Source organism: Cetorhinus maximus, chromosome 15 (assembly GCF_964194155.1).
Source record: "Cetorhinus maximus chromosome 15, sCetMax3.hap1.1, whole genome shotgun sequence".
Taxonomy (NCBI): Eukaryota; Metazoa; Chordata; class Chondrichthyes; order Lamniformes; family Cetorhinidae; genus Cetorhinus; species Cetorhinus maximus.
The window spans coordinates 36006227-36031063 of record NC_135893.1 but is presented as its reverse complement, the minus strand read 5'-3'; the positions used below and the strand labels follow the sequence as shown (position 1 = coordinate 36031063).

The 24837-nt window shown below is 41.0% G+C and overlaps 1 protein-coding gene and 1 pseudogene across 6 annotated transcripts in view; both read left to right on the top strand.

Moving 5' to 3' along the window:
- Positions 1 to 324: 324 nt before the first annotated feature.
- The window catches only part of sh2d5 (SH2 domain containing 5), a 95243-nt gene continuing 70730 nt past the window's right edge, over positions 325 to 24837 (top strand). For 3 of the 6 annotated variants that reach the window (XR_013578911.1, XM_078558230.1, XM_078558228.1), the window contains exons 1-4: positions 325 to 653; positions 5206 to 5286; positions 8159 to 8233; positions 18626 to 18772. Coding sequence is in view for 5 of the 6 variants with exons in the window: in XM_078558230.1 (XP_078414356.1) it covers positions 597 to 653; positions 5206 to 5286; positions 8159 to 8233; positions 18626 to 18772 (360 nt within the window). In the remaining variant the exon portion in view is untranslated. Of the gene's footprint in view, positions 654 to 877; positions 931 to 1111; positions 1247 to 5205; positions 5287 to 8158; positions 8234 to 18293; positions 18380 to 18625; positions 18773 to 24837 lie in introns of those variants that run through there. The other 3 variants (XM_078558231.1, XM_078558229.1, XM_078558232.1) reach the window with 3 other exon arrangements.
- LOC144691118 (uncharacterized) overlaps positions 21559 to 24837 on the top strand; it is a 31832-nt pseudogene continuing 28553 nt past the window's right edge.

The window sequence follows — 24837 nt, the reverse complement described above, 5'->3', positions numbered from 1 at the left end:
CAATTTCTTTAAGCCCTTAAGAGAATTCTAGTAATGTTAGCTTGTTGCTGACAGACATTTCACAGGGTGGGCGAATTGATACTTTTGGTTTTTTTTAAAATGCCTGGAGTAATAATTCTCGGCAACGGAATGATCAAATTTCCTAGAACAGAAAACGAAACTTCATGCACAATGTCAGGGTTTAAAGCCAGGATCCTGTAACGGTGAAGGGAGACGCCTCCTTAATACTTCCACCCGCCCCCCCGCCTGGTTCTGCACATTGAGAGCTGTGGAAATAACATTGGCATAAAAGAGAACCATTTCCGGCACAGTACGCACGCCTCTGTGAGCATTGATGTCAACACAGGCACTATAGGCAGAGAAGGACCAGGTGGAGCTTTGCCCGTGGAAATCCACTCGGTGCTGGCATCCAGCTGCCCCCCACCCCCCACGGCAGCTTCAGACCTCGAAACCCTCTGGAGCCCGACGCTCATCCTCACCCTCACACCCCCGCTTCCAAACTTACTCCCAAGTTTAAACCCTCGGAGTTTTCCGCAACATCAATCCACCTCCCCCCACCCCCCCTCCCCCGTCCCTTCGGCTCACTCTCTGCCGTGATGGCCAAAAGCCGCTCTCCGGACAAGAAATCCAGAAGCAGGACCAAGTTCGTAGAGGTATGTACTAGCCATTCAAACCAGAGCTTATCTGAGCTGAACTGTGCACTTCATCCGCCTCGTGTTATATATGGTTGCGGTGCATCAGGCTACCCAGTGCGGAATGCAATAAGAAATATGGGTAGGGATGTTTCACATTTCCCATATCTGTATTTTAGCATGCAAGCAGCGGCTATTTTCGCTACGAACTTGATAAATGTATTTTTTTTTAAAAAAATAACTAGACCTCCTGCTGAACAACTGTCGAAAAAATCCATGCATGAGCCAAAGCAGGGAGGTGAGATTCCCTTTTGGATGTGGGGTGGGGTTTGTGGATTTGTCTGTGTTGCCCGTGTTCTGGCGCATTATGTTTTCACACCCCCCGCCATCGTTCCTTTAAGTCGCGACATGTCATGAATGTTTCATGTCTTACAACAAACTCTCCCCATCGCACGTTACTCACATCCTGCGACTGAAAGGATAAGCATGAACAGTGCTGAGCATCCAAAAGAATGACGTGTCCGTAATGGAAAACTATCAAGCTACCAAGAAAAATAGAGATTTGCTACTGGAAACTGTTCGGGAGGCTCTTCGAGACTAATCACATTTCCAGAGTTGAGTGCCCAGTTTGGTTTCGATACCACGGGGACGGATTACAATGTTACTTTTTCCTCCACTATAAAGATAGAATTCTTATTCAGTTTCATCAGTTCCCCTCCCCATGACATGAAATGGATTAGAATCGGACGTTGGTGATATTTTGACTGCATTAGAAATAAATAAAATCAGCGTTTTGCAGCACGGAAGGAGGCCATTCGTTCCATTGCATCCAAATCTGCTGCCCCAAAATAGCCTCTATCCCCTGTTTTTCCCCATAGTCTTTTACATTTTAATTATTCAATATTTATCCACTCCCTTATTAAAAGCTATTATGGAGTCTGCTCCCACCATTTCTGACGGGAAAAGTGTATTGCCTAAAATAATAACCTCTCCCTTTATCCTGTTATTGATCTTATATTTATGTCTTCCAATTACCAATTCACGACCAGTGGAAATAATCTTCCTAATTAACTTCTCAAAACCTTCCTCATTTTGAACATCTCTATCAGATCATCCAGTTTCTCAAGCGTGTCCTTGTAACTAATTCAGTTTGGCTGCATTGGTCTCAGATAAATTAAGATGTATGTTAAAAGGTTCATTTTTCTTCCCCGTCCATGGTCTATTACATTCTTCCCTACCTTCAAACAGCTCTTCAAAAACTACCTCCGTTATCTTCCGTTACCTCCCTTAACTTTCTCCAGTTCTTGCTCCAAACAAAGGTGAGCCCTACACACAGGCAATTAGCAAGACTTCCTACTTAAAAATCATAGAATGACTCAACACAGAGGAGGCGATTTGACCCGTCCTGTCTGTGCTGACTCTGCAAGAGCAACTTAGCTAGTGCCACTCCCTCACCTTTTCCATGTAGTCCTGCAATTCCTTTCTCTTCAGGTGCTTATCCAATTCCCTTTTAAAAGCCAATTTTGAATCTGGCTCTATCACACACTCAAGCAGTGCATTCCAGATCTTAACTACTCACTGCATAAAAAAGATTTTCCTCATTTTCATTTTCATTTCATTCCTAATTTGGTTCTTCTCCCATTCACCTTTAATCAGTATCCTCTGGTTCTTGACCCTTCCGCCAATATAAAGAGTTTCTCCCTATTTACTCTGTCCCCTTCTCAACCTTCTCTTCTCCAAGGAGAACAACCCCAGCTTCTCCAATGTGTCCACTTTCATACATCTTTCTTGGCTCTCCTTAGAGCCTCCTCAATCATAACTCTATCATCCTCCCACTTGACCACAGAATCACAGAATTGTTACAGTGCAGAAAGAGGTTATTTGGCTAATAGTGTCTGCACTGGCTCTCCAAATGAGCACATTCTCTTGCCTTTTCCCTGTACCCTTGCCCATTGTTTGAATTCAAATAATCATCTAATGCCCTCTTGAATGCCTCCACCACACTTCCAGGTAGTGCATTCCAAACTCGAACCACTCACTGTGTAAAAAAAGTTTTTTCTCACATCACATTTTCTTCTTTTGCAAATCACTTAAAATTTGTTATTAAATCCTCTTAATCCCAATCCCTTTATGAGCGGGAACAGTTTCTCCCTATCTACTCTATCTAGCCCCAACATGATTTTGAACCCCCTGTGTTACAGCACTAACCTTCCTTTCCAGACATGTTGCTTAGGTTCAATTCATGATCTGTGCTGATCTCATCCAGAACACCATTAGGATTGGTACAATTGATCTCTGTCCCCCATGGGCCTCAAAGGGCAAAAATCAGTCAGGTTTTCTCTTCCTAATTAGAGAGTCCTGGTGAATGGTTGTTTTTTGGACTGGAAGAAGATTTATAGTGGAGTTCCCTGGAGGTCTGTGTTAGGGCCCCAGCTCTTTCTGATATAAATGACAAACACTTTGGTGTACAGGGCACAATTTCAAAATTTGTGGGTGACATGGAACTTGGAAGTATGGTGAACTGTGAAGAGGATAGTGTTAAACTTCGAAAGGACATTGGCAGGTTGATGGAATGGGCAGACAAGTGGCAGGTGAAATTTAATGAAGAGAAGTGTGGAGTGATTTATTGGTAGGAAGAATGTTGAGAGACAATGTAAAATAAAGAGCAACAATTCTAAAGAGGGTGCAGGAGCAGAGGGTCTTGGGGGTATATATACACAAATCATTGAAGGTGGCAGCACAGGTTGAGAGAATGATTAGTAAATGTATGGGATCCTGGGCTTGAAGAAGTGGCATAGAAGTTTTGCTAAACGTGTATGAAACATTGGTTCGGCCTCCACAGGAGTATTGTGTCCATTTCTGGGCATCACACTTTAGGAAGGATATGAAGGCATTAGAGAGAATACAGAAAAGGTCCATTACAATGGTTCTAGGAATGAGGAACTTCAATTATGTAGATAATTTGGAGCAGCTGGGATTGTTCTCCTTGGAGAAGAGAAGGTTGAGAGGGGATTTAATAGAGGTATTCAAAATCCTGAGAGGACTGAACAGAGTATATAGAGAGAAACTGTTGCCATTGTTGGAAGGATCAAGAACCAGAGATCACAGATTTAAAGTAATTGGCAAAAGAAGCAATGGTGACATGAGAAAAACCTTTTTTGCAGTGTGTGTGGTTAGGATCTGGAAAGAATTACATGGGGGTGGGATGGAGGCAGATTCAGTCATGGCTTTCAAAAGGGAAATGGATTATTATCTGAAAAGGAAAAATTTGCAAGGCTATGGGAAAAAGGTGGGGGAGTGGCACTAGGCGAATTGCTCTTGTAGAGAGCCAGCATTGACACAATGGGCAGAATGGCCTCCTGTGCTGTAACCATTTTTTGACTCTATGATTATTGTAGCACTGTTTCTTCAGTTACAGAGTATGGACATCTGGTGAAAACAAGGCTCAGCTTGGTTGTAATGGCCTCTATGATCAAATAACTTGCTAATAATCACTGGGCTCTTCCACAAAGATGGTCATATCAGCAAAGTATAGAGGTTGGGAAGAAAGGAAATTAGTTATTAGGTGCTGACCAGTTTATGGCACTATATATGACTTTCTACCCTAGTCTACCAGTATTTCAAGGGACAGAAATGACTGCTGAGAGGCTCACTGTTAATCCCCATTTGAGGAAAAAACATGACCTGTCTTTTACTTTTACGATCTGAATATTGAAATGGACAATCAGATGAATGAAATTTGACCCAATGAAACTGAATAATAATTCTCCTGTATTTATGGGAGCCATCTCTGCAGACTTTTTAGTGGTGGTGGGGGGGTGTTGGCAGTGTGGAAACATAATTTGGCTACTTTATAAAGAAGGTATGTAGAATCATGTATTTTTTTATTTTGAAGTCCTGTAACTCACAGACTGTTTATGTCAATGACACAGGTTTTACATTTATGTTTTCCAGCCAACAGTTTTTTCTTAATTTTGAAATTTTATATGAAGAACAATGACTCAGGTAGCCTCTATTTAATGACTCACATGAATATAATCCATTGCTCAGTAGTGCTATACTTTATTGAAACAAGAAAATACCCCATATGCTTGGCTGAGTTGCATTTAAATGGGTTGAGATGTTCCAACTGTAATATCACTTTTATGAAGGGGCACCTGGGGATATGTGAGCTTTATCCTAAGAGCAAAACAATGAGAAAGAAATTTGGAGTATCAGTGCACTTGATTAATAGGATGTGGAATTGCATCTGTGATTCCTAGGTGGTGAGCTCCTAATCTCAATTGGATTGCTGAGAAGAGGTCAGAATGGAGGTTTAACTGTTTATCCTTAGGAGGGTGAATGAGCCATGTCATTCCTCAATACTTCGATTGAGCAACTGATTATACTGCAAAACCAGCAGAGGCCTGGGATGTATCTGAGGAATTATTCATGGTGTGTGGTAAAACTACACATAATCTAAAAATTAGTCACTAATCACTGGATCCACTTAGGGTTTTGGTAACAAATGCTGAGTAGTATTTCAAGGCTACATTGTGAAAGCTGTGGTTTATCTGTGGAATTATTCTTGCAGTATGTAGGTTCCTTTACAGTGGAGGATCAAGATCTTGATGAGAAGACATGGCGGATCCATCAGCAGCTTCATATTCTGAAGGTAAATATTGTATGTTGCAGCTAAGATCCATTTCTTCTCAGGAGTGGGACTGTCCTAATACTCATTTGCTGACCCATTAACAGGTGGACAATTCCTAATAAATAAAACCATGGCAGTAGGATAAAGTTCAAACTAGGAAAGGGATAAGTTAAGACTGATGCCAGGATCTTCTCTATGTAAAGAGTCATAGACATATAGGATTCTGGTTACAATGGTGAAGGGTAAAACCTTCAAAGTCATTTAATTAACACCAGAATCTTGAGGAGAGGGGCATAAGAAATGGGAGATCCTTTATGGATGGATTTTTTTTTTGTTCAACTGGCTAGTTGCCCATCCCTAATTTTAAGAGTCAACCACATTGCTGTGGGTCTGGAGTCACATGTAGGCCAGACCAGATAAGGATAGATGGCAGATATCCTTCCCTAAAAGACATTGGTGAACCAGATAGGTTTTTACAGCAATCAGCAATGGTTTCATGGTCATCGTTAGACTTTTAATTCCAGGTTTTTTATTGAATTCAAATTCCACCATTTGAAGCCAGATCCCAGAGCAGTACCCTGGGTCTCTGGATTGCCAGTCCAGTGCCAATACCACTATGCCACTGCCTCCCCATGATCTTGGATGAATGGGTTAATGGGCTTCAGTAGTGATATGTTGGAAGCTAAGGGTTAAAATGCAGCTGAACTTATTCCGCTGCTATCAAGGGAGAGGTGCTTCTTCTTGTTCAGTTCTCTGCCTGAAGGCAGGTCCAACCCACAGCACTGTGACCTCCATCACAGGTAAAGCGAGGAGGCAGGTCCCAAAACCACCCCAGTCAGAAGAGGGGTCGAACTCCATGCTGTAGGCCGAATCTGATCCACACTGGCCATCCAGCCAACTGAGCTAACTGGCACCACCCGCCCACCACCACCCCATCAAGGAGTCCTAGTTGCAGTGACAACATGCGCTTTTATATACATGTTGTAGCCTGGAGCTATGAATAGTGATGGTAGCTGTGCCAATTTTCTTTCCATTGCATGGCTGACCAGGAATCTCTCTCGCTCTCACCAGTTGCCATTGGTGTATGTTGGAAGGATTTACAGGTTGATACTTAACATGTTTGGCAGTGTCACGAACACACCTGAAGGGAAAACTAGGAAACCTGAAATGAAGGGAAAATGGAAAACGACCGACATTAATGTGTATTCAGTTGAGAAACTTGCTGTTGAAAACCAAATTTGACAACATATTGAGCTGGCAGAAATAGTTAAATGAAGATCTAAAGAAACCACAAAACAGCATGAGTTTCAAAGCAGAATGAGATTTGGAAAGCGGAAGCAAAACTGAAACTAAGCTTAATACCTTCAAAATAGTAATTTAGATTTGTGTTTTCTAAATTGCACTTTGATTTTTTTTTATTTGATCAGCTTTTTTGGGTTGGGAGGAATAAAATGGTTACTTTGTTTCATCATTACACCACAAAAATACCTTAACTTAAAAACTCTAGATGGATATTAAGTAAATGCTTAGAACTTGGTATCCAATATTAATAATCAATGTAACTTTTAATTTAAGAATACTTGGAGACCAATTCCAAATGCTGAAAACTTTGAATTATCATCACGTTAATCACATCATGTGTTTAAGTTACAACATCTTTCTAATCTACAAAATGGAATGAGTGTGGGCCAAACAGGTTTTCTCTATCCACAGACCACAGTGCCATCATAAAGTAGAATTGAATCAAAAAAGCTCACTTTAATTTTTTTAAGGCCAGCTTAAGAAGTAGCAAAAAGAAACTAAAAGTAACTAACATATTTTTAATAACATAGACCTGGGTGTATTTGTCATGAGTCATTAAAGGTGGCAGATAGAGAGAGTTGTTTCTAAAGCATACAGTATTCTAGGCTTCATTAATCGGGGCATAGAGTACAAGAGCAGGGAGGTTTTGATGAACTTATATAAGACACTGGTTAGACCTCAGCTGGAGTATTGTGTACAGTTCTGGGTGCCACACTGTAGGAAGGGTTCACTCACACATTGGAGAGAATGCAGAAGATGTTTATGAGAATGGTTCCAGGGATGAGACATTTCAGTTATGAGGAAAGATTGGAGAAGTTGGGACCATTTTCCTTGGAGAGGAGACGGCTAAGAGGAGACTTGATAGAAATTTTCAAAAACATGAATGCTTGGGACAGATAGGGAGAAACTGTTCCTGCTTGTAAACGGATCGAGAACCAGGGGGCATAGTTTTAAAGTGTTTTGCAAAAGAAGCAAATGCGAGGTGAAAAAAACTTTTTCACACAGCAATGCACTGCCTGGAAGTGTGGTGGAGGCAGGTTCAATTGAGGAATTCAAGAGGGCATTGGATGATTATTTAAATAGAAACAATGTGCAGGGTTATGGGGAAAAGGCAGGAGATTGGCACTAAGTTAAAATGCTCAGAGAGCCGGTGCAGACATGAATGGCCTCCTTCTGCACCATAACAATTCTGTGATTCTGTAAAGTAATAGTTTCTATGAATCTGGATTTTTATATGTGGCCTGTGGGTTTAATCATTGCAGCGGAAACCACGGTTATGCTGCTGAAAAATATGCACACTTTGCCTCTTCTGTTTTAAATATCTGCTGATTTCATTGCAGCCAAGTTTCTCAGTAAAATGATTCCAGGTGGCATCCTTTTGTGCAAAATAGTGATCCCATGATCCTACAGGAATAATACTGACAACTTATTACTCTAGATAACGCATCTCAAAATGTTTGCTGTTGAAATTCCCCTTCAGATTTCAAAGAATAATCAATCTATTTTCCAGTAGAATTTCAACCTGTTTCAATTGTTAAAAGGCACTTGTGTTGCATCGCAGCTCACCTGACATGCTTTTATTTTCTTGCAGAATTTTCCTCGAAAAATGGCAGTAATACTGAAATTCTCATCACAAGGAATAAAGATGTATAATGAAAATAAAGAGGTATAGTGAATAGAATTATTTATAATAGACAACACAATTCATTCACTTTATTCATGACTTGAAAGCTTGAAGTTATAATGGCTACTTGGAGTCAAATGTAATGAATTACTACATTTTGTGAACAGTATTTGGTACCTTACTCTGTTTATAACACTCTTAATAACGTTGAATATTTATCTTCTTTCCTCTTCCTTGGTCCATTTCTCCACCCTACCCTCAATTTTCTTGCCTTCTTTCCTGAAGGCAGTAACTCATGTTGGGGTATGGTTATACAGGTAATCATCTTATAAACAGAAAGCTTTCTCAAGAAGTAAGGTCAAAATGGTCAGCTGCAGACAATGGAAACTGTCTGGCAATGATGAATGTTGACATGTATCAGAGATTAGAGCTAAAAGTTTCAGCACATTCAAGCCACAGGGCATGTGCTACCAATCATTGGCACTGCCTCGTTAGTTATGCCCTTCTATGAGAGTGCTGTACTTATGGTTCCAGGAATTACTTATGGCTACATAGCATATAGCTCCGAGTAAACCTCCTATTCCCTGGATCAAGTACAAGTAGTTTAAGGATCTTCTCTTCTCAAATGTTGGAGCTATTGGAATTAAGCCCCCACTACCTCCTCTCCCCTCCCCACATCATCCTCACTCCAACTCTGATTTATTATGACTTTGTTGTTTGTCCCTCATTTCCACCTTCTTTCTCTAGAAGTCACAAGATTCATCTCCTCTGAAACCAAACTCTGGCTCTCCTGATTTCTTCTCCATTGAACTAGTGATCACTCATCCAACTTTCCTGGCCCAAATGTTTGCTAATATTGCTAATGTTTCCTTTTGCACAGGAGCCATTCCCCACACCCTTCAAAACTGCTGTTATCATTCCTCTCCGCAAAAGGCCCGTCCCTCATCTTTATGTTCTCCAGTTGGAGGAATATATTCAACCTCTATTTCTTCTCTCAAATTTTTGAACTCATTGGCGCCACCCAATGAGGTACTCACCTCACCCATAATTCCTTTCAGTCAGGTTCTTGCCCCGCTTATAGAACCTAGACCAACCCGGTTGAAATTACCAATAACACACTTTGTTATTTCATCTGTACACCATTATTACATGGTGTCCTCTGTGTCTCACATTTGACATGATCAACCACTCCAACCTCATCCACTGTTTGAACTCCACTGGACTGTCCTTGCTTGAGTCCACTTCTACCTGTCCAAAAATACCTACCACAGCAGCAGAAATAGTTTCTTGGTTTTCTGCTGCCAAACTTTGTTACCTCCAGAGTATCCTAAGGTTCCCACTTTAGCCTTCTGGTTTGCCTTGTTTACTTGTTGCCTTTCAACGATATTATCTGTCGGCATTGGGTCAATTTCCAACAATTGACAACGTCCAGCTCTATATCTCACCACCATCCTTGACTCCACTGAAAACTTTATGTTGTCAGACAGTTTGACTGACATTGTTGTGAATGAATCCAAATTTTCAACAAATGAACACTGGAAAGAATGATGCTGCTCCTGCCAAAGATTCTGCTACTTGCCTTGAGTCTGTCTCTCTCATTGGCTTTTCACTGCATCCTCACCCTGATTCATTGTGCCAAACTTCAAATACATCATCAAAACTTTCACCTACACAACATCTGCTTTCACCCTTGCCTTACCTCCTACCCCACTGAAACCTCTTTTTGTTACATCCAGACTCATCTTTTCCAATGTGCAGCCTCCTCAATTCCACTCAAAGCTCCAACTCATTCAAAACTTCGCTACCCTAACCTGCCCCACATGAACTCACGCTTACCATCCCTACCTTCACCACCCTCAATTGACTGAATTCCCCCAATGTGTTTAATTCAGATTTCTCATTCTCAGTTACAAATCACATTGCTGTCTCACTCCAAGCCCATCGGTCTTTCAGTTTTGGCTGGTCCTTCCACCATCAGTTGCTTTGTCTTCAAGTACCTTGGCCCTTACTCTCTGCAATTTCTTCCTTTTATTCCACTGCCATTCTACTTCCCACACGGCCTTTAAAAGTGTCCTCAAAACCTATCTTTTTAATTATGCTTTCAATCATCTCTACTAACTCTTTTAATACTGCTCAAAGTCCATTTCCTATGAATTGCCTTAGGGTGTTTACTTTGTTAATAATGGCACTGTTCCAGCAACTGCAGTATTTTACAATTTTGCCCAACTTGTTGCTTTTGCATCTGATCATCTAGATAAGAAGTCATAATTGAAGCCACGTATATGTTACTGTTAACCTATCTGGATCATTGACTTAAGAACAAACCTGATTTCCTAGGTTGTGGAGCCATGCCAATGTTATTGATTTTGATAATCAAATTTAATTGCTCCAGGTTCAATGGACCAAGTCAGCCTTAGCCAAATTGAACTGAATATCTGCTGAAGTTGCATTGTTTAGAAAACCTAGGTTAATTTCTGCAATGGTGTAGTACAAACTAGATAAGCATTGAACCTGGATTAATGTCTCGTGTTGACTGTAACAATTGAAGTGATGATATGTTGATGCTTTTCTAGTCTTAACAACGGGAATGTGATTACGTGTAATTAACATAACAGGTGTCTGTGGAAGTAACTGTCAATGGCAGTTTCTTCGGGAATTACACTGTTTTCCTGGCATAATACGGTTGGGTTGGGCAGAAATTAGGTAGGAAGTCATTGTGCTGTCTCCCTGCATCCCATCACTATTTCTACTTCAGCGAATACCTCTATTATCACGTTTTAGGACAATATTTGGTTACTTTTATTTATTCCACTGAAAGAATTTTGAAAAATAACTGTTAGGTTTAAGGGTTATGTTTTAAATTACAGTGTATTCATGCAAGAATTTGAAAAAAGGTACCGACGGAAAGTATTTGAAATGATAATGAGCTAGGTTTTGCAGTTATTTTCCTAAAGGCTGTAAATCATAAGCAAATTTTTAGCATGGCCTGGTAATCACTAAACCCTTCATATTACATTTCTCCAAGGAAGACTCTTGGTCTGGGGTGCTTAGCAGGGATTGTTTGACATTGGCCACTGCCTTCAGGTTCTGAAAACTGAGATAAAAGCACAGACAGGAATTTGCAAGAAGTGTTACATTTTTAAGCAGCAAGCTGCAAGGGCAGACAATTACCAAACTCAAAAAGTTAGAATGCAGTGGGGTCATTAGAAATTAGAAGAAGAGAAGAAGAGCTCTGAAGAAGAGTCATACGGGACTCGAAACGTTAACTCTGTTTTTCTCTCCACAGATGCTGTTAGACCTGCTGAGTTTTTCCAGCATTTTCTGTCTTTGTTTCAGATTTCCAGCATCTGCAGTATTTTGCTTTTGACATTATAAATTATTTTGATTAAGCAAGGTGACCAATTGCTGTGTGATGTGTAGGATATTCATTATTTTATATGATAACATGAACACTACTCACAATTGGAATAAGTGAGTTTGATTAAAGCTGTTGTTCTTTACGGTCATTTCCAACTAAATAAATGGCTTAACAATTCGTAGATCTTTTCAAGTGCACTCACAGTCTGAATCTAAAAAGATTGGAGAAGCACAGGCAAAATAAGTGAATGGACAAGGGGTACTGTTGTCACGTTTCTGAACTACACAATTGTACAGTTAGACATTGAGCACTACAGGCATGTTCCTAAGCGTAAGATGCTCAAACTGTTTACAGGCATGAATACCGCTGCTGTGGCTGACAGAATATGTAAGACAAGATTCAAATTTATATAAAGGCAAAATACTGCAGATGCTGGAAATCTGAAACAATAACCAAAAATGCTGGAAAAACTCAGCAGGTCTGACAGCACCTGTGGAGAAAAAGACAGAGTTAACGTTTCGAGTCCTTATGACTCTTCCTCAGAGCTTCTTCAGAGCAAATTTATATCATTCATCCAAAGATAGGCCCATGTATTTAATTTATGATGTATTTTCCATTGTTATTACCATAACATTTTAACAAGAAACTGAACTGAACCAGCCATGTAAATACAGTGACAACAAGAGCAGGTGAGAGGCTGGAAATTCTGAGGCAAGTAACTCGCTTCCTGTCTTCTAAAAGCCTGTCCACCATCTACAAGGCACAAGTCAGGAGTGTGATGAAATACTTTCCACTTGCCTGAATGAGTGCAGCTCTAAGAACACTCAAGAAGCTCAGCGCTATCCTGGACAAAGCAGCCCGTTTGATGACACCCCATCCACCAACTTAAACATTCACTCTCTCCACCACTGACACATAGTGGCAGCAGTGTATACCATCCACAAGATGCACTGCAGCAACTCGCCAAGGCTCCTTCTACAGCACCTTCCAAACCCACAACTTCTACCACCTAGAAAGACAAGGGCACCAGGTGCCTGGGAACACCACCACCTGCAAGTTTGCCTCCAAGTCACACACCATCCTGACTTGGAACTAGATTGGCATTCCTTCACTGTCACTGGATCAAAATCGTGGAACTCCCTTCCTAACAGCACCTAAGGTGTACCTGTACCAGATGGTGGTGCTCACTACCATCTTCTCTAGGGCAATTAGGGATGGACAATAAATGCTGGCCTTGCCAGTGATGTCTATATCCCATTGAAAGAATTTTTAAAATAAACCTTGCTGGTTGTTAGGAATGCTTTTTGTCCTGCACTGCTGTGGCAGGTAAGGGGAGAGATTTAAAATTTAAATCTTCCCACCCAAGAGGGTGTAATTAATTCACCTGCTTCACGGGGAACTAGCTATTCTGCAGCAAAGATTTCACATCCATTCCTCAATCCTTTCCTCAGTCAGGTTTGCTGATGCTGATGGGAATCCTGCCAAAAATATATCAATGAGGTTAACCATGTACAACATGTGGAGTCAGAAGGGTATTCTTTGGGTAGAAGAAAGTCCTATCCTGCCGCACCTAAGCCATCTCTGAGGAAATCTTGGCCTCCATGTATCTGTAAATTTGGGGTGATGTGTAAACGAAGCTGGGGAGGGGAAGAGACAATAAGGTACAGTGGGTAAGAACAATGTCCTGTCACTTTTGGGGTTTGTGTTTGAATCCTGAGCAGCTTGACATGATAAACGTCTTCTGTGCAGAATGGGTAAATTTTATCAGTTTTGGGAATCTTATTCCATTTCTAGTGTTCACAGCAGAAACTACTCCACTTCAACATTAATTAGCAGTAGCTCACTGAGTGGCCCCAAGAATTCCTGGTGTATGAAATGGAGAATTCACAATGGTGCAATTAATATTGCTTTTTTGAGGTTCTGAAACCTTGTCGTGGCAGCATAGAGGATGTTTTATTATCTGGACTCAGTATTACTTGGATTGGTGACACTTAATACTGGCACAGTGCTGAAACTGGAGAAATGGTCAGTTTTATCCAGCAGTGAAACTCCTCTCTCCAGTTGATGTCATAAATGAATAGAGTATCACTCACTTAGTGAAACGCTTTAAATGAGAAGTCTAGACAAACAAGTAATGCATTAATGGATCAATATGCTCTGTGTGGAAAGTAGAGTATTACACTGGAGTGTCAACCTAGAATTTGTTCAATTCTTTGGTACACTGAACCTAAAGAAGTGGCAAATGGAAATGAGGGGTAATTTTCCATTATCCTCTGGGAATTCCGATATTCTGACATGTACTCCTAACATGCAATGCTTTGTGCTGTTAGGAGGACATTTACCCTCTATTCTTTCTCCTTTTTGTACAGAAGTCTGGGTTGTACATTAATTCTTGTTGGTAGACTTGGAGTGTGGTGCATTAAATTACAACTTCCTCAATGCTGTCTCTCTATTTTTGAGTGATAGCCACATGGAGCATCGGCAGCATTCTGCTGTTGTGTGATTAACCATGCACAGTTGCCTTCCCAGCATGATGGCTGTTACTAATAAAGTTTGTGGTATGTGTTCAAATGATATTAATTATGCACTTTATGTGTAGATGGCTCACAGTAAACAAAGTGAATGTGGAAAATAGCTAGTCATAGAAATGGAACTAGGGACAATCCCAGTCTTTCAGTAAATTCCAATGCTATAAGAAACCATTGATTTATTGCTCCACCAGATGAGAGGATATTTCTTTCTGTGCACCCATAAAATCTGTGCTGCTCAAGTTGCCTTCCCCCTCCTGCATCTCATTGGCAAATTTCCATTTTCTGACTGGATGAAAGTCTAAACCTCAGTTCTGCTGAACTGTCCAGTTGCAGAATTTGTTGCTGCCTTGTGCTCAATCTTGGTGTACATCTGACTGGGAAAACTCCCTTGTACTGTTGCAGACATCTGTCATAAATTAGGTTCTAGTATCAGATCGATTTGCTGCAGAAAAGATGCATTTTTATCTCTCTGTGGCTGTCAGTCATCCCTATATTGCCAAGTTTGTGTCTGATGTTTTCAGTTCTAAGTTACGAATTGAGTAAAAGGGGAAAAAATAGCTCTCAGCCTGTTATAGTTCTCCTGTATACTTCCAACTGTTTTAATTCAAGCACAGTGACAAGATCGCAAAATAATCTTTATAATATTGTGGTGTGATGCAATCAAAAACTCCCCAGTTTAAGTCATCTGTACTGCCTAGTTCTTCCTTGGAAGAAATGCCTCTGGAATAATCTCTCCTTGTAGGTTTAGTCAGCATGCGGAGACAGGAGGCAAACTTCCAATGTGAAAGTGGGAGAGCAATGCAAAGAGCCTCTATTAGGGTCACTCTCCAAGAACCCAGACTACTCCAGGCCACTGTGAAGGAATGGCTTGGCACTTTACTTCCTAGGATGGGATTGCTGCATGAAATAGAATATTATTTTCAAAAGGGAACTGGGAAGCAAAATAACAGACATGGGCATGATTCCAAAAGTTGAAAGTCTCATTTATTTGATTAATGCTAAAGGAAATGCAATCACATATATAGATACAGCTCTCACCAGATTCTCCTTTGCTTGGGAGAAAATCAACTTGTTACAAACAAAACTATTGATGTTTGAGAGTAATACAGCTGTGAGTTAATTAATGAGTTTAGATAATAGCACAAAGCAAGAGAGAAGTTGTACAGGCTTCTGGGCATCATCTGATGACACCATATATTACAGTCCTGATTTTTAAAACCTATTTCTTCAAAATCTTATGATACTGAGGGTATTGGATCCGAAACAAGACATTTTGGCATATAACTTACTGGTGGTGCTAATATATAAAAACAAATCAAAATTATGAAAATCTACCAATAAAAAAGCAGGAAGATTACCAGTCAAAATGCTCTGAGTTTTTTCAAGTCTTTTGTCTACAATTTTCCTTCCTCAATCTCAAACATCCAGGGCTCAAAATTAAGAAAAACTAGAACACAAGCTTGACCAGTCAGCAAAATCATCCAAGTATGAAAGGAGATGAGGAGCTGAAAGAATTGCTTCAAAAAATTCCTTGAAAGACACTTTTGTCAGCCATTTTTGTTTTTCGGTAGCTAAAAGTAGCATTTGCAATTTAAAGAAAACTTAAATCACATATTTCAAAAATACATTGCCAAACTTACCTAAAACAATTGACTTAGGGCCTGATTTTAACTCACTCAAGACCCATTCACTCAGAGTTAAAATTGGGCCCTATGTCTTTATTTATGTCTTCAGCTAAAGCCTAATCGTCTCTGAGAAGCCTGGGATATGGTTGGGATATAGTATTGTCAATGAAGTAGTTTTACTTGTATTTTGTTTATGATTTGCTTGAACTGTATTTTTATTCTTGAGACTTTTGTCTCTATTTAATTCCCTTGCCTTGTCCAACAAGAATGGGGTGGACAAGAGGATAAAATTGGGGCAGCATCTTCACCTCCATGTTTGCACTCTGCTTCCACCCACCACCGTTTTGACTCCTGGGTTTCAGGAGGTGTTGGAGGAGGTAGCCTCAGGCAATCTTAGACTCCATGAGTACACAAAAATCAGTCAAATGACACTTGGACCTCAACGCAATTTTTGCTCAGGATTGTGCAAGTCACACACAGTCCCTGGCCCAGTAAAACTTGATGCAGGCAAGATCAAGGCCAGCCAGATGAATTTGAATTTGAATTATTTAAAGATGGGCTAGAATGAGAAGGCATGCTCTTCCGGGCCCTACTAGGAAGCCCCAGACAGAATCTTACCTCCTTAGTCCCTGTCACAATGGCAGGTTCATTTTTGAGTATGGAACTCAACTTTCTGCTCTTTATCAGAACAAATCAATTGTCATCCTGCCTCCGGGCTCTCTGATCAATTACGGAGGCGGGGTTGGGGGGGGGGGGGGGGGGGGGGTGGTGCGGGGGTGGGGTGGGGGGGGGGAATCACATGTCCATTCTGTAAAAGGAAGGGTTTCTTACTGAAGAGACCAAGCTCACCAGCCTTAGATTTTTCAGCCTGTAGCGATCACAAGAATAGGAATAACTGAGAAAGCTGCCTCCTCCCCGCCCCCTGCCCTGAGCCTCTCAGTCAGGGAGGTCCTGCTGCAGGATCTAAGGAACTGCAGTGAGGTGAGTTCTCCCAAGGATGGGAGGAGGAGGACAATCTTTCCAACCAACCAGGCATGGATAGAAGTGACTAAAAAAGTCAGCAGCAGGAGTGTGATTACTCAAACTTGGAGACAGTGTACCGAGAGGGTATAGGTCCTAGAAGGGCATGATAGGTGAGTGTCACAACACTTTCAGGTGCCATGCCAGACACTCAGATTTGCTCAGCATTCTCTTGCACGAGGTCCTCAGGGCAACACACCTTGCAGCTCCCCGCACCCTCTACCAGTTGCCCTTTTGCACTCATGCCTCACAGTCACCCCCACAAATGGTGTCCCTCCCTCCTCCTTTGAGTCACCCCTGCCCTGGGCTTTAACCCAGCCACCCATTATCTTATGCCATTGACTTTCCCTTGGGTCCACAGTGGCTGCCTGAAGTCCTGCTCCTGTGCACTGGCCAGATAGTGATTCCCACTGGCAGGCGTCCTTACTGCAACATTTTAGTGAGGCTCAGGAAGTTAAAACCATGGCATAATCATGAGCGCTTTTTGTATCCCTTGATCCCAGTGGTTGCACCTTGAGTAAAATTTGAGCCTGTCACCTTTTTTGAGTTTGTTTGGTCACAGGTTCAGTTTTCCTTGGATTCTATTGTTCATGATTGTGCGCCTGCAGCTGATGCATCTGGGTAGCACATTCCCAATCATCCTGCTTTTATTTGTGGCCATTTTTGTTTTCTTTTCAGTATTTTTTACTTATTTTTGCTTTTTTCATGGGCTGCAGTATTATTGTTTCTCCAGCTCCAGTTAGTAGGAATGCTACAGTTAGCCTTAGCACTCCTGGGTTGATGAGGGAAAACTGAGCCAGCCCAATCACTATCCAGCAAAATCCTTTTGAAAGCACGCGTGTGCATTTGTTAACTAAGGGCAAGATTGGACTCAGTTATGACCCTTCCAGTTGTCAAACAACTCCTTGTCAAGACTCACTGGCCAACAATAACAACTTGGTAACTGAGTCTCTCCAACACCTTTGAAACTTTGCCCAGCACAGAACCAAGGGTCGTTGTGAGTGCGGGGAGGTGGGAGGGTACTTTGGGATCGGAAGGAGGCTGGGGATGGATCAGTTAGGTCAATCGGTGAGAGAGAGAAAGAATCCAGGTGAAGGTATTAATCAAAATGATGGGTTCTAAGATTCTACTGTAAAGACAATAGTGTTGCCATCCTGGGTTCTCTTGGATGGGGCTTTGGAAGCAAAAAGAATTTTCAGTGCAATTCCAAAAGGACAGAAGTCTGCTGTTCATGTTATGATTTTAATCAACTTGTTGTAATTCGACATTTCATCTTACTTAAAATGATGCTATTTATTATAGGTGCTAGTCAATTGCAACAGACGTACCCTTTCAAATCATGCTGTGGAGGCAATGTACGTGTGTGATAGAAAGCATTATATCTAATCCTCGTCTTTACCATACTTTAAGATTGAGAAGTCAAGGTGGAAGATCAGGCTCAAAGTACAAGGCACCATCAACATTGAAACAAGTGGATGTGTTAAATCAGGTAGTGGTTGGGTGGTCAACAAGCTTGTGCCTTCATGCTGAAGAAGGGAGAAAAGTCAAGGGTGGTAGAGGGTTCAACAGATGGGAAAGAATGAGTTAGGGAAAACTACAGCCTAACTGAGTGCTCTGTGGTTACTCCTACCCATCATTTCCATCACCCAGTTTGGTGAGTATTTGTAGCAAGAAGTGGTGAGACTGATGTTACCTTGCAGAATGTTGGTCATGTTGGTCGAACCACAAACTGCTTCACCATCTTGGCTTAAAGAAAAAATTTGGTATCAAAAATGGAAATATTTGGTGTCTTTTTTTCAATTGAAGCTTTTGTACTGGTTTTAAAAAATATTACATGAAATACTGTACAAACAACTTGGTTGCGCAGATGTAATTAATTCCTCTGATGGGTTTCAACTAGACGCTGTTGATGGCTCATGCCCTGAGGAGAATCTTATACACAACGTGTCAACCGGCGGACTGTCAGTTTGCATTTGTCACACGTAACCCCTACAGACCACCGTGTGAGCTGTTCTGCCATCTGTTTGTCACCACGCAGCCAAATGAGGTGGGTAGGTAATATTGAAAGTCATTGTGAATCAGATGATAAAAATCATCCATTTGTCCAATTAGACTTTTTGCAAAAGGATAAAATCATGCTTTAATTTCTGTGTTCAAAATCCTCCTTTTTTTTAAGTTAAGAAATATGGCTGCCCAATGGCTTGGTATTAAAAGCCTACAAATGAGAGAGGGGATGAATCCTGGACTGAGTTTTCCCCTTCCTAATCCAGAGGTTATAGAAATCAATTGAGGCCACCCCTGCCCCAACCCTGACACCTGCCCCAACCCTGACACCTGCCCCACCCCGCACCCCCCTCAATATCCCTACCTTGGCTGAGAACAGGTAACTCAGCAAAGAGCATGAAGCAAACTTGGAACCTGCTTGCTGTGTATAATTCCAATTGTCTTAACTAGCTGCGTGAACAGATAAGGTTCACTGCTGTGTTTCTAACACCCTGCTGTTTTTGTCATAAAATATAATATTTTGCTGCTTGGGAAAAGAGTAGAAGAGCAAGAATCACTTTCTCTTCCATGATCACACATTATGTCAATGTATGGTTCAGTGTCCTGGGGTGGAGAGTGGTTTTAAGGCAGACGTTTCTCATTGTATACAATTGGGTTACCACAGTAGGAAGATTTATGGGAATGAAAGCTGTTAGCTGACTGGAGTGAATTGGTGCTTAGATCAGTCTCACTGAGAGAAATATACAAGAGCAAGATGTCTCGCTAAGACTCTCTGATGATTTCTATTTCCATGATCAACACAAGTTAGTTACATGTTATAATTAATCGGAATCCCATGACTCAATGTAGGGGATTACATTACTTAATTTGTGAAAGGACTGGGTGATTTAGAAGGTTTCTAGATAATGACAGTACACAAACAGCACTAAACTCTTATGGAGCAAACAGAGTGCAGCTGAAGAAACAGTGCAGACTTGGAGTTTGGTGAGAGGAGGAGTTTAAAGTGTTAATTTTGATCTTAAATTTTGCTTTTAAAATCTAATCTAATCTGGAAAGTATTGTGCGAACAGGCTAAGTTCTTTTTTTTCTTGCAGCTTAGACAAGGTAAACTCACTCTCTGCAATGAGAACTGAGTAGTTAATTAACTAACTGGTTTAATCTGGTTACTCTAGCCCCAGTTCAGTTAGCTATAAATACAGTGCATCCAAGGCAAAAGGAGTGCAGCTGAGGAAACTGAATGTAGATGTGGATTTTGGTGAGTGGTGGAATTAAAAGTGATAATTTTGTTCTTAAATTTTGCTCTTAAAATGTAATCTAGTTTGTAATTAGCAGTAACTGGAAAGTACTGTGTAAACAGGTTAAATTATTTTTTATTGCAGCTTAGACAAGGTAAACTCACTCTCTGCTGTGAGAGTTGAGTACCTAATTAGCTAACTGGTTGAATCTGGTTATTCTAGCCCCAGTTCAGTTGGCTATAAATACAGGCCTCTGCAATGTACCTAAGGCAAATGGAGTTTGATGAGAGGGGGAGTTCGGTGAAGCAGGAGAAAGAGATGTTCGTTTCCTTTTTCCATCTTTCGCACCCATCAAAAATTGGTTCTTGTTCTACTATAGGGAAAACAACTAGCTGTTTTGTGAGTATCTGGTGAGTGGTTCAAGTCTATTCTATTTCTAAGGTTTAAAATAGTATACAAATTGGTGGTAAGTTAATTAAAAAAAAATATATATATATATATATATATATAAAATGAATAGTATAAGTAATTATTTAAAACACATTAAGAATGGCAGAACAGGTGATGTGTCAAGGCTGTGGCATGTGGGAACTCCTGAGTAACACTGATCAAGGGCAAACATGTCTGCAGTATGTTTTTGCGGCTCAAGGAAATTCAGCTCAAAATCATTGAGCTGGAGGCTGAGCTGCAGATTCTGCAACATATCAGGGAGGGGGAAAGTTACCTGGATGCTTTGTACCAGGAGGCAGTCATACCACTTAGGATAGAATCCTCTGATTTCGTCAATGATCAGGCACAGGAGGGTGTGACAGGAGGCAAGTGAGTCAGGTAAGGGAACCCAGAGGGCAGGAGTGCAGGAGTATGAGCCTCTGCAGTTGTCCAATAGGTTTGAGGTTCTCTCAGCTTGTTTGGATGAGAGCGGGGGCTGTAGGGTGGATGAGCAAACTGACCATGTTTCAGTGTTCAAGGAAGCCATTCAAGTGGGGGGAGCAAAAAAGGAATGTAGTGGTAGTAGGGGACAGTATAGTGAGGGGAGATTGACACTGTTCTCTGCAGCAAAGAGTAGGAGTCGAGACTGCTGTGTTGCCTGCTTAGTGCCAGGGTTCGGGACATCTGCTCAGGGCTGGAGAGGAACTTGCATTGGGAGGGAGGAGGATCCATGGAGATACCAACGATGTAAGTAGAACTAGGAAAGATGTTCTGCATAGACAGTATGAGGAGCTAGGTACTAAATTGAAAAGCAGAACCTCAAAAGGTTATAATCTCTGGATTATTACCTGACCCGCATGCAAATTGCCATAGGATACATCAAATTAGAGAGATGAACACGTGGCTCAAAGACTGGTGTGGGAGAAATGTGTTCAGGTTTGTGGGGCATTGGCACCAGTACTGGGGAAAGTGGGGGCTGTATGATTGGGATGGTCCACACCTGACCCGTGCTGCGATCGGTGTTCTTGCGAACTGCACAACTAGGGAAGTAGAGAGGATTTTAAACTAAATATTGGGGGCAAGGGATCAAATGTGGAAAGATGTGGTATATCAAAGAGTAAAGACAAGAGAGGAAAATAGTAATAAGGGAAATGGGGGTCAGAGAATGGCAGGAAGGGACAAAGAGAAAAAGCCTAAGAATGCTAAAAGAATCAAGACTGGATGTAACAAAGATAACAAAAAGACAATAGTAAAGGCTCTGTATATAAATGCGTATAGCATTCATAACAAACTAAGCGAATTGATAGCACACGTTGAAGTAAATAAATGTGATATTATACCCATTACGGAGACGTGGCTGCAGGATGACAAGGATTGGGTCTTGAATATTAAGGAGTATATGACCGTCAAGAAGAATAGGGAGCTAGGTAAGGTGGAGGGGTAGCACTGTTAATCAAGGCTGGCATTTGTGCACTTGTTAGAGATGATCTTGGTTCAGGATGTCGGGATGTAGAATCGGTTTGGGTGGAGATGAGGAGTAGTAGGGGAAAGAAGTCACTAATGGGAGTGGTCTACAGACCCCCTAAGAGTAACCACAATGCAGGACAAAATATACAAGAAGAAATATTGGGTATGTGTCATAAAGGGATGGCAATAATCATAGGTGACTTTAATCTACAAATAAACTGGAAAAATCAGATTGGCAGTTGTAGCCTGGAGAAGAGTTCACAAAATACTGATGTTCTAGAACCATCCAGAGAGCAGGTTATGTAAGACTTGGTATTGTGTAATGTGACAAGTTTAATTAATAACCTCAGAGTGAAGGCACCCTTAGGTAACATTGACCACAATGTGATTGAATTTTACACCCAGTATCAAAGGGAGAAGTGTGGGTCTAAGACTAGTAAATTTAAATAAGGGCAACTATGTGGTCATAAAAGCTGAGCTAGCTGAAGTTAACTGGGATACTAGCCAGGGGATAGATCAATAGAGAAGCAGTGGCAGACATTTAAGGTACTATTTCAGAATACCAAGAACAAGTATATTCCCACTATAAAGAAAAAATCTAAAGGGAGGACCCACCATCTGTGGTTAACTAAAGAAATTAGGGAAGGCAGTAAACTTAAGGAAAAAGCATTTAACTGCACAGAAATGACTGGCAGGTCAGATGATTGGTCAGAATGTAAAGAACGGCAGAGAATGACTAAAAGGTTAATCAGGAGAAAGAAATTAAAGTATGAGAGAAAGCTAGCTAGATATGCAAAAATGGATAGCAAGAGGTATTTAAACAGGAAAAGAGCAGATAAAGTGAGTGTTGGTTCTCTAGAGAGTGAGAATGGGAGTTAATAGTAGATAATAAGGAAATGGTGGATGAAATTAACAAATATTTTGCCTCTCTCTTCACTATAGAGGATATAAAAAAAGTTCCAGTAATAGCTATAAATCAGGAGGTGGAGGGGAGAGAGAAACTTGGTGAAATTACAATCACTAGGGAAGTGGTACTGTGCAAACAGATGGAGCTGTGGGCTGACAAGGCTCCTGTCCTGATGGACTTCATAGTTGAGGTAATATCACAGAATCACAGAATCCTAGGATCTTAAAAGAGATGGCTAATGAGGTAGTAGTTGCGTTGATGTTAATTTTCCAAAATTCTCTAGATTCTGGAAAGGTTCCTTCAGACTGGAAAGTAGCAAATATCACCTTTTCTATTCAAGAAGGGAGGGAGTCAGAAAGCAGGAAACTATAGGGCAGTTAGCTTGACGTCTGTCATGGGGAAGGCGTTAGAGTCGATAATTAAACATATAGCTGGACACTTAGGAAAACACAAGGTAATTGGCAAGAGTCAGCATGGTTTGGTGAAAGGGAAATCATATTTAACCAATTTATTAGAATTGTTTGAAGGAGTAACATGTGCTGTGGATAAAGGGGAGCCTGTAGGCATGCTGTACTTGGATTTCCAGAAAGCATTTGATAAGGTGCCACATCATAGGTTATTGTGGAAAATAAAAGCTCAGGGTGTAGGGGGTAACATGTTAGCCTGGATACAGGATTGGCTGACTGGCAGAAATCGAGAGTATGCATAAATGGGTCTTTGTCTGATTGGCAGGATGTGACTAGTGGAGTCCTGCAGGGATCTGTGCTGGGGCCTCAACATTCACAATTTACATGAGTGACTTAGATGAGGGAAGTGCAGGCATGGTGGCTAAATTTGCAGACGACACAAAGATAGGTAGGAAAGTATGTTGTGAAGAGGACATAAGGAGTATGCAGACAGATATAGACAGGTTGAGTGAGTGGGCAAAAAATCTAGCAGATGGAATATAATGTGGGAAAATGTGAAGTTGTTCACTTTGGCAGGAAGAATTTAAAAAACAGTATTACTTAACAGAGAACAATTACAGAATTCTGAGGTGCAGCGGGATCTAGGTGTTCTCGTGCATGAGTCACAAAATTTTACTATGTAGGTACAGCGTGTAATCAGGAAGGTTAATGGAATACTATCTTATGAGAGGAATTGAACAAAAAGTAAGGATGTTATGCTTCAGTTACACAGGGCATTGGTGAGACTGTATCTCGAATACTTTGTGCAGTTTTGGTCTCCTTATTTAAGGAAGGGTGTAAATGCATTGGAAGCGGTTCAGAGGAGGTTTACTAGATTGATACCTGGAATGAGCAGTTTGTCTTATGAGGATAGGTTGGACAGAGTGGGCTTGTTTCCACTAGAGTTTAGAAAAGTGAGGGGTGACTTGATTGTAGTATATAAGTTCCTGAATGGCCTTTACAAGGTGGATGTGCAAAGGTTATTTCCTCTTCTAGGTGAGTCCAGAACTCGGGGGCGCTGTTTTAAAATTAGGGGTTCCCCTTATAGGACAGAGATGAGGAGAATTTTTTTCTGTGAGGGTTGTGCGACTTTGGAACTCTCTGCCTCAGAAGGCAGTGGAAGCGGGGTCACTGAATATTTTTAAGGCAGAGATAGATAGATTCTTGTTAGGCAAGGGAATCAAAGATTATTGGGGGTAGATGGGAATCTAGAACTCGAAACACAAACAGATCAGCCATGATCTTATTGAATGGTGGAGCAGGCTCGAGGGGCCAAATGGCTTACTTCTGCTTCTATTTCCTATGTTCGTATAGAAATTGTTTGCATATGTTGTGAGTTAACATAATTATTGTTCTTGCTGCTGGTGTTAAGTAGTTGATTTCATGTGCCTTCCTAATTGGGCTATTATTCAGAAAAGTCAAAATCAATGAGTAACTGCCCCTTTATAGTTTCAGGTTGTGTGATATTTACAGGACACTTCTCACCAGTTGTCAACTGTTAAACTTGCATTATGAAAAATTGTTCTTCATGACTAGGAAGATATAATTAAGCAAGTCGGGCACCAGAGGACAGCAGTGAGATCCATTACAGCAGCAAATGACCACTTGGAAAAAGTGTAAGGAG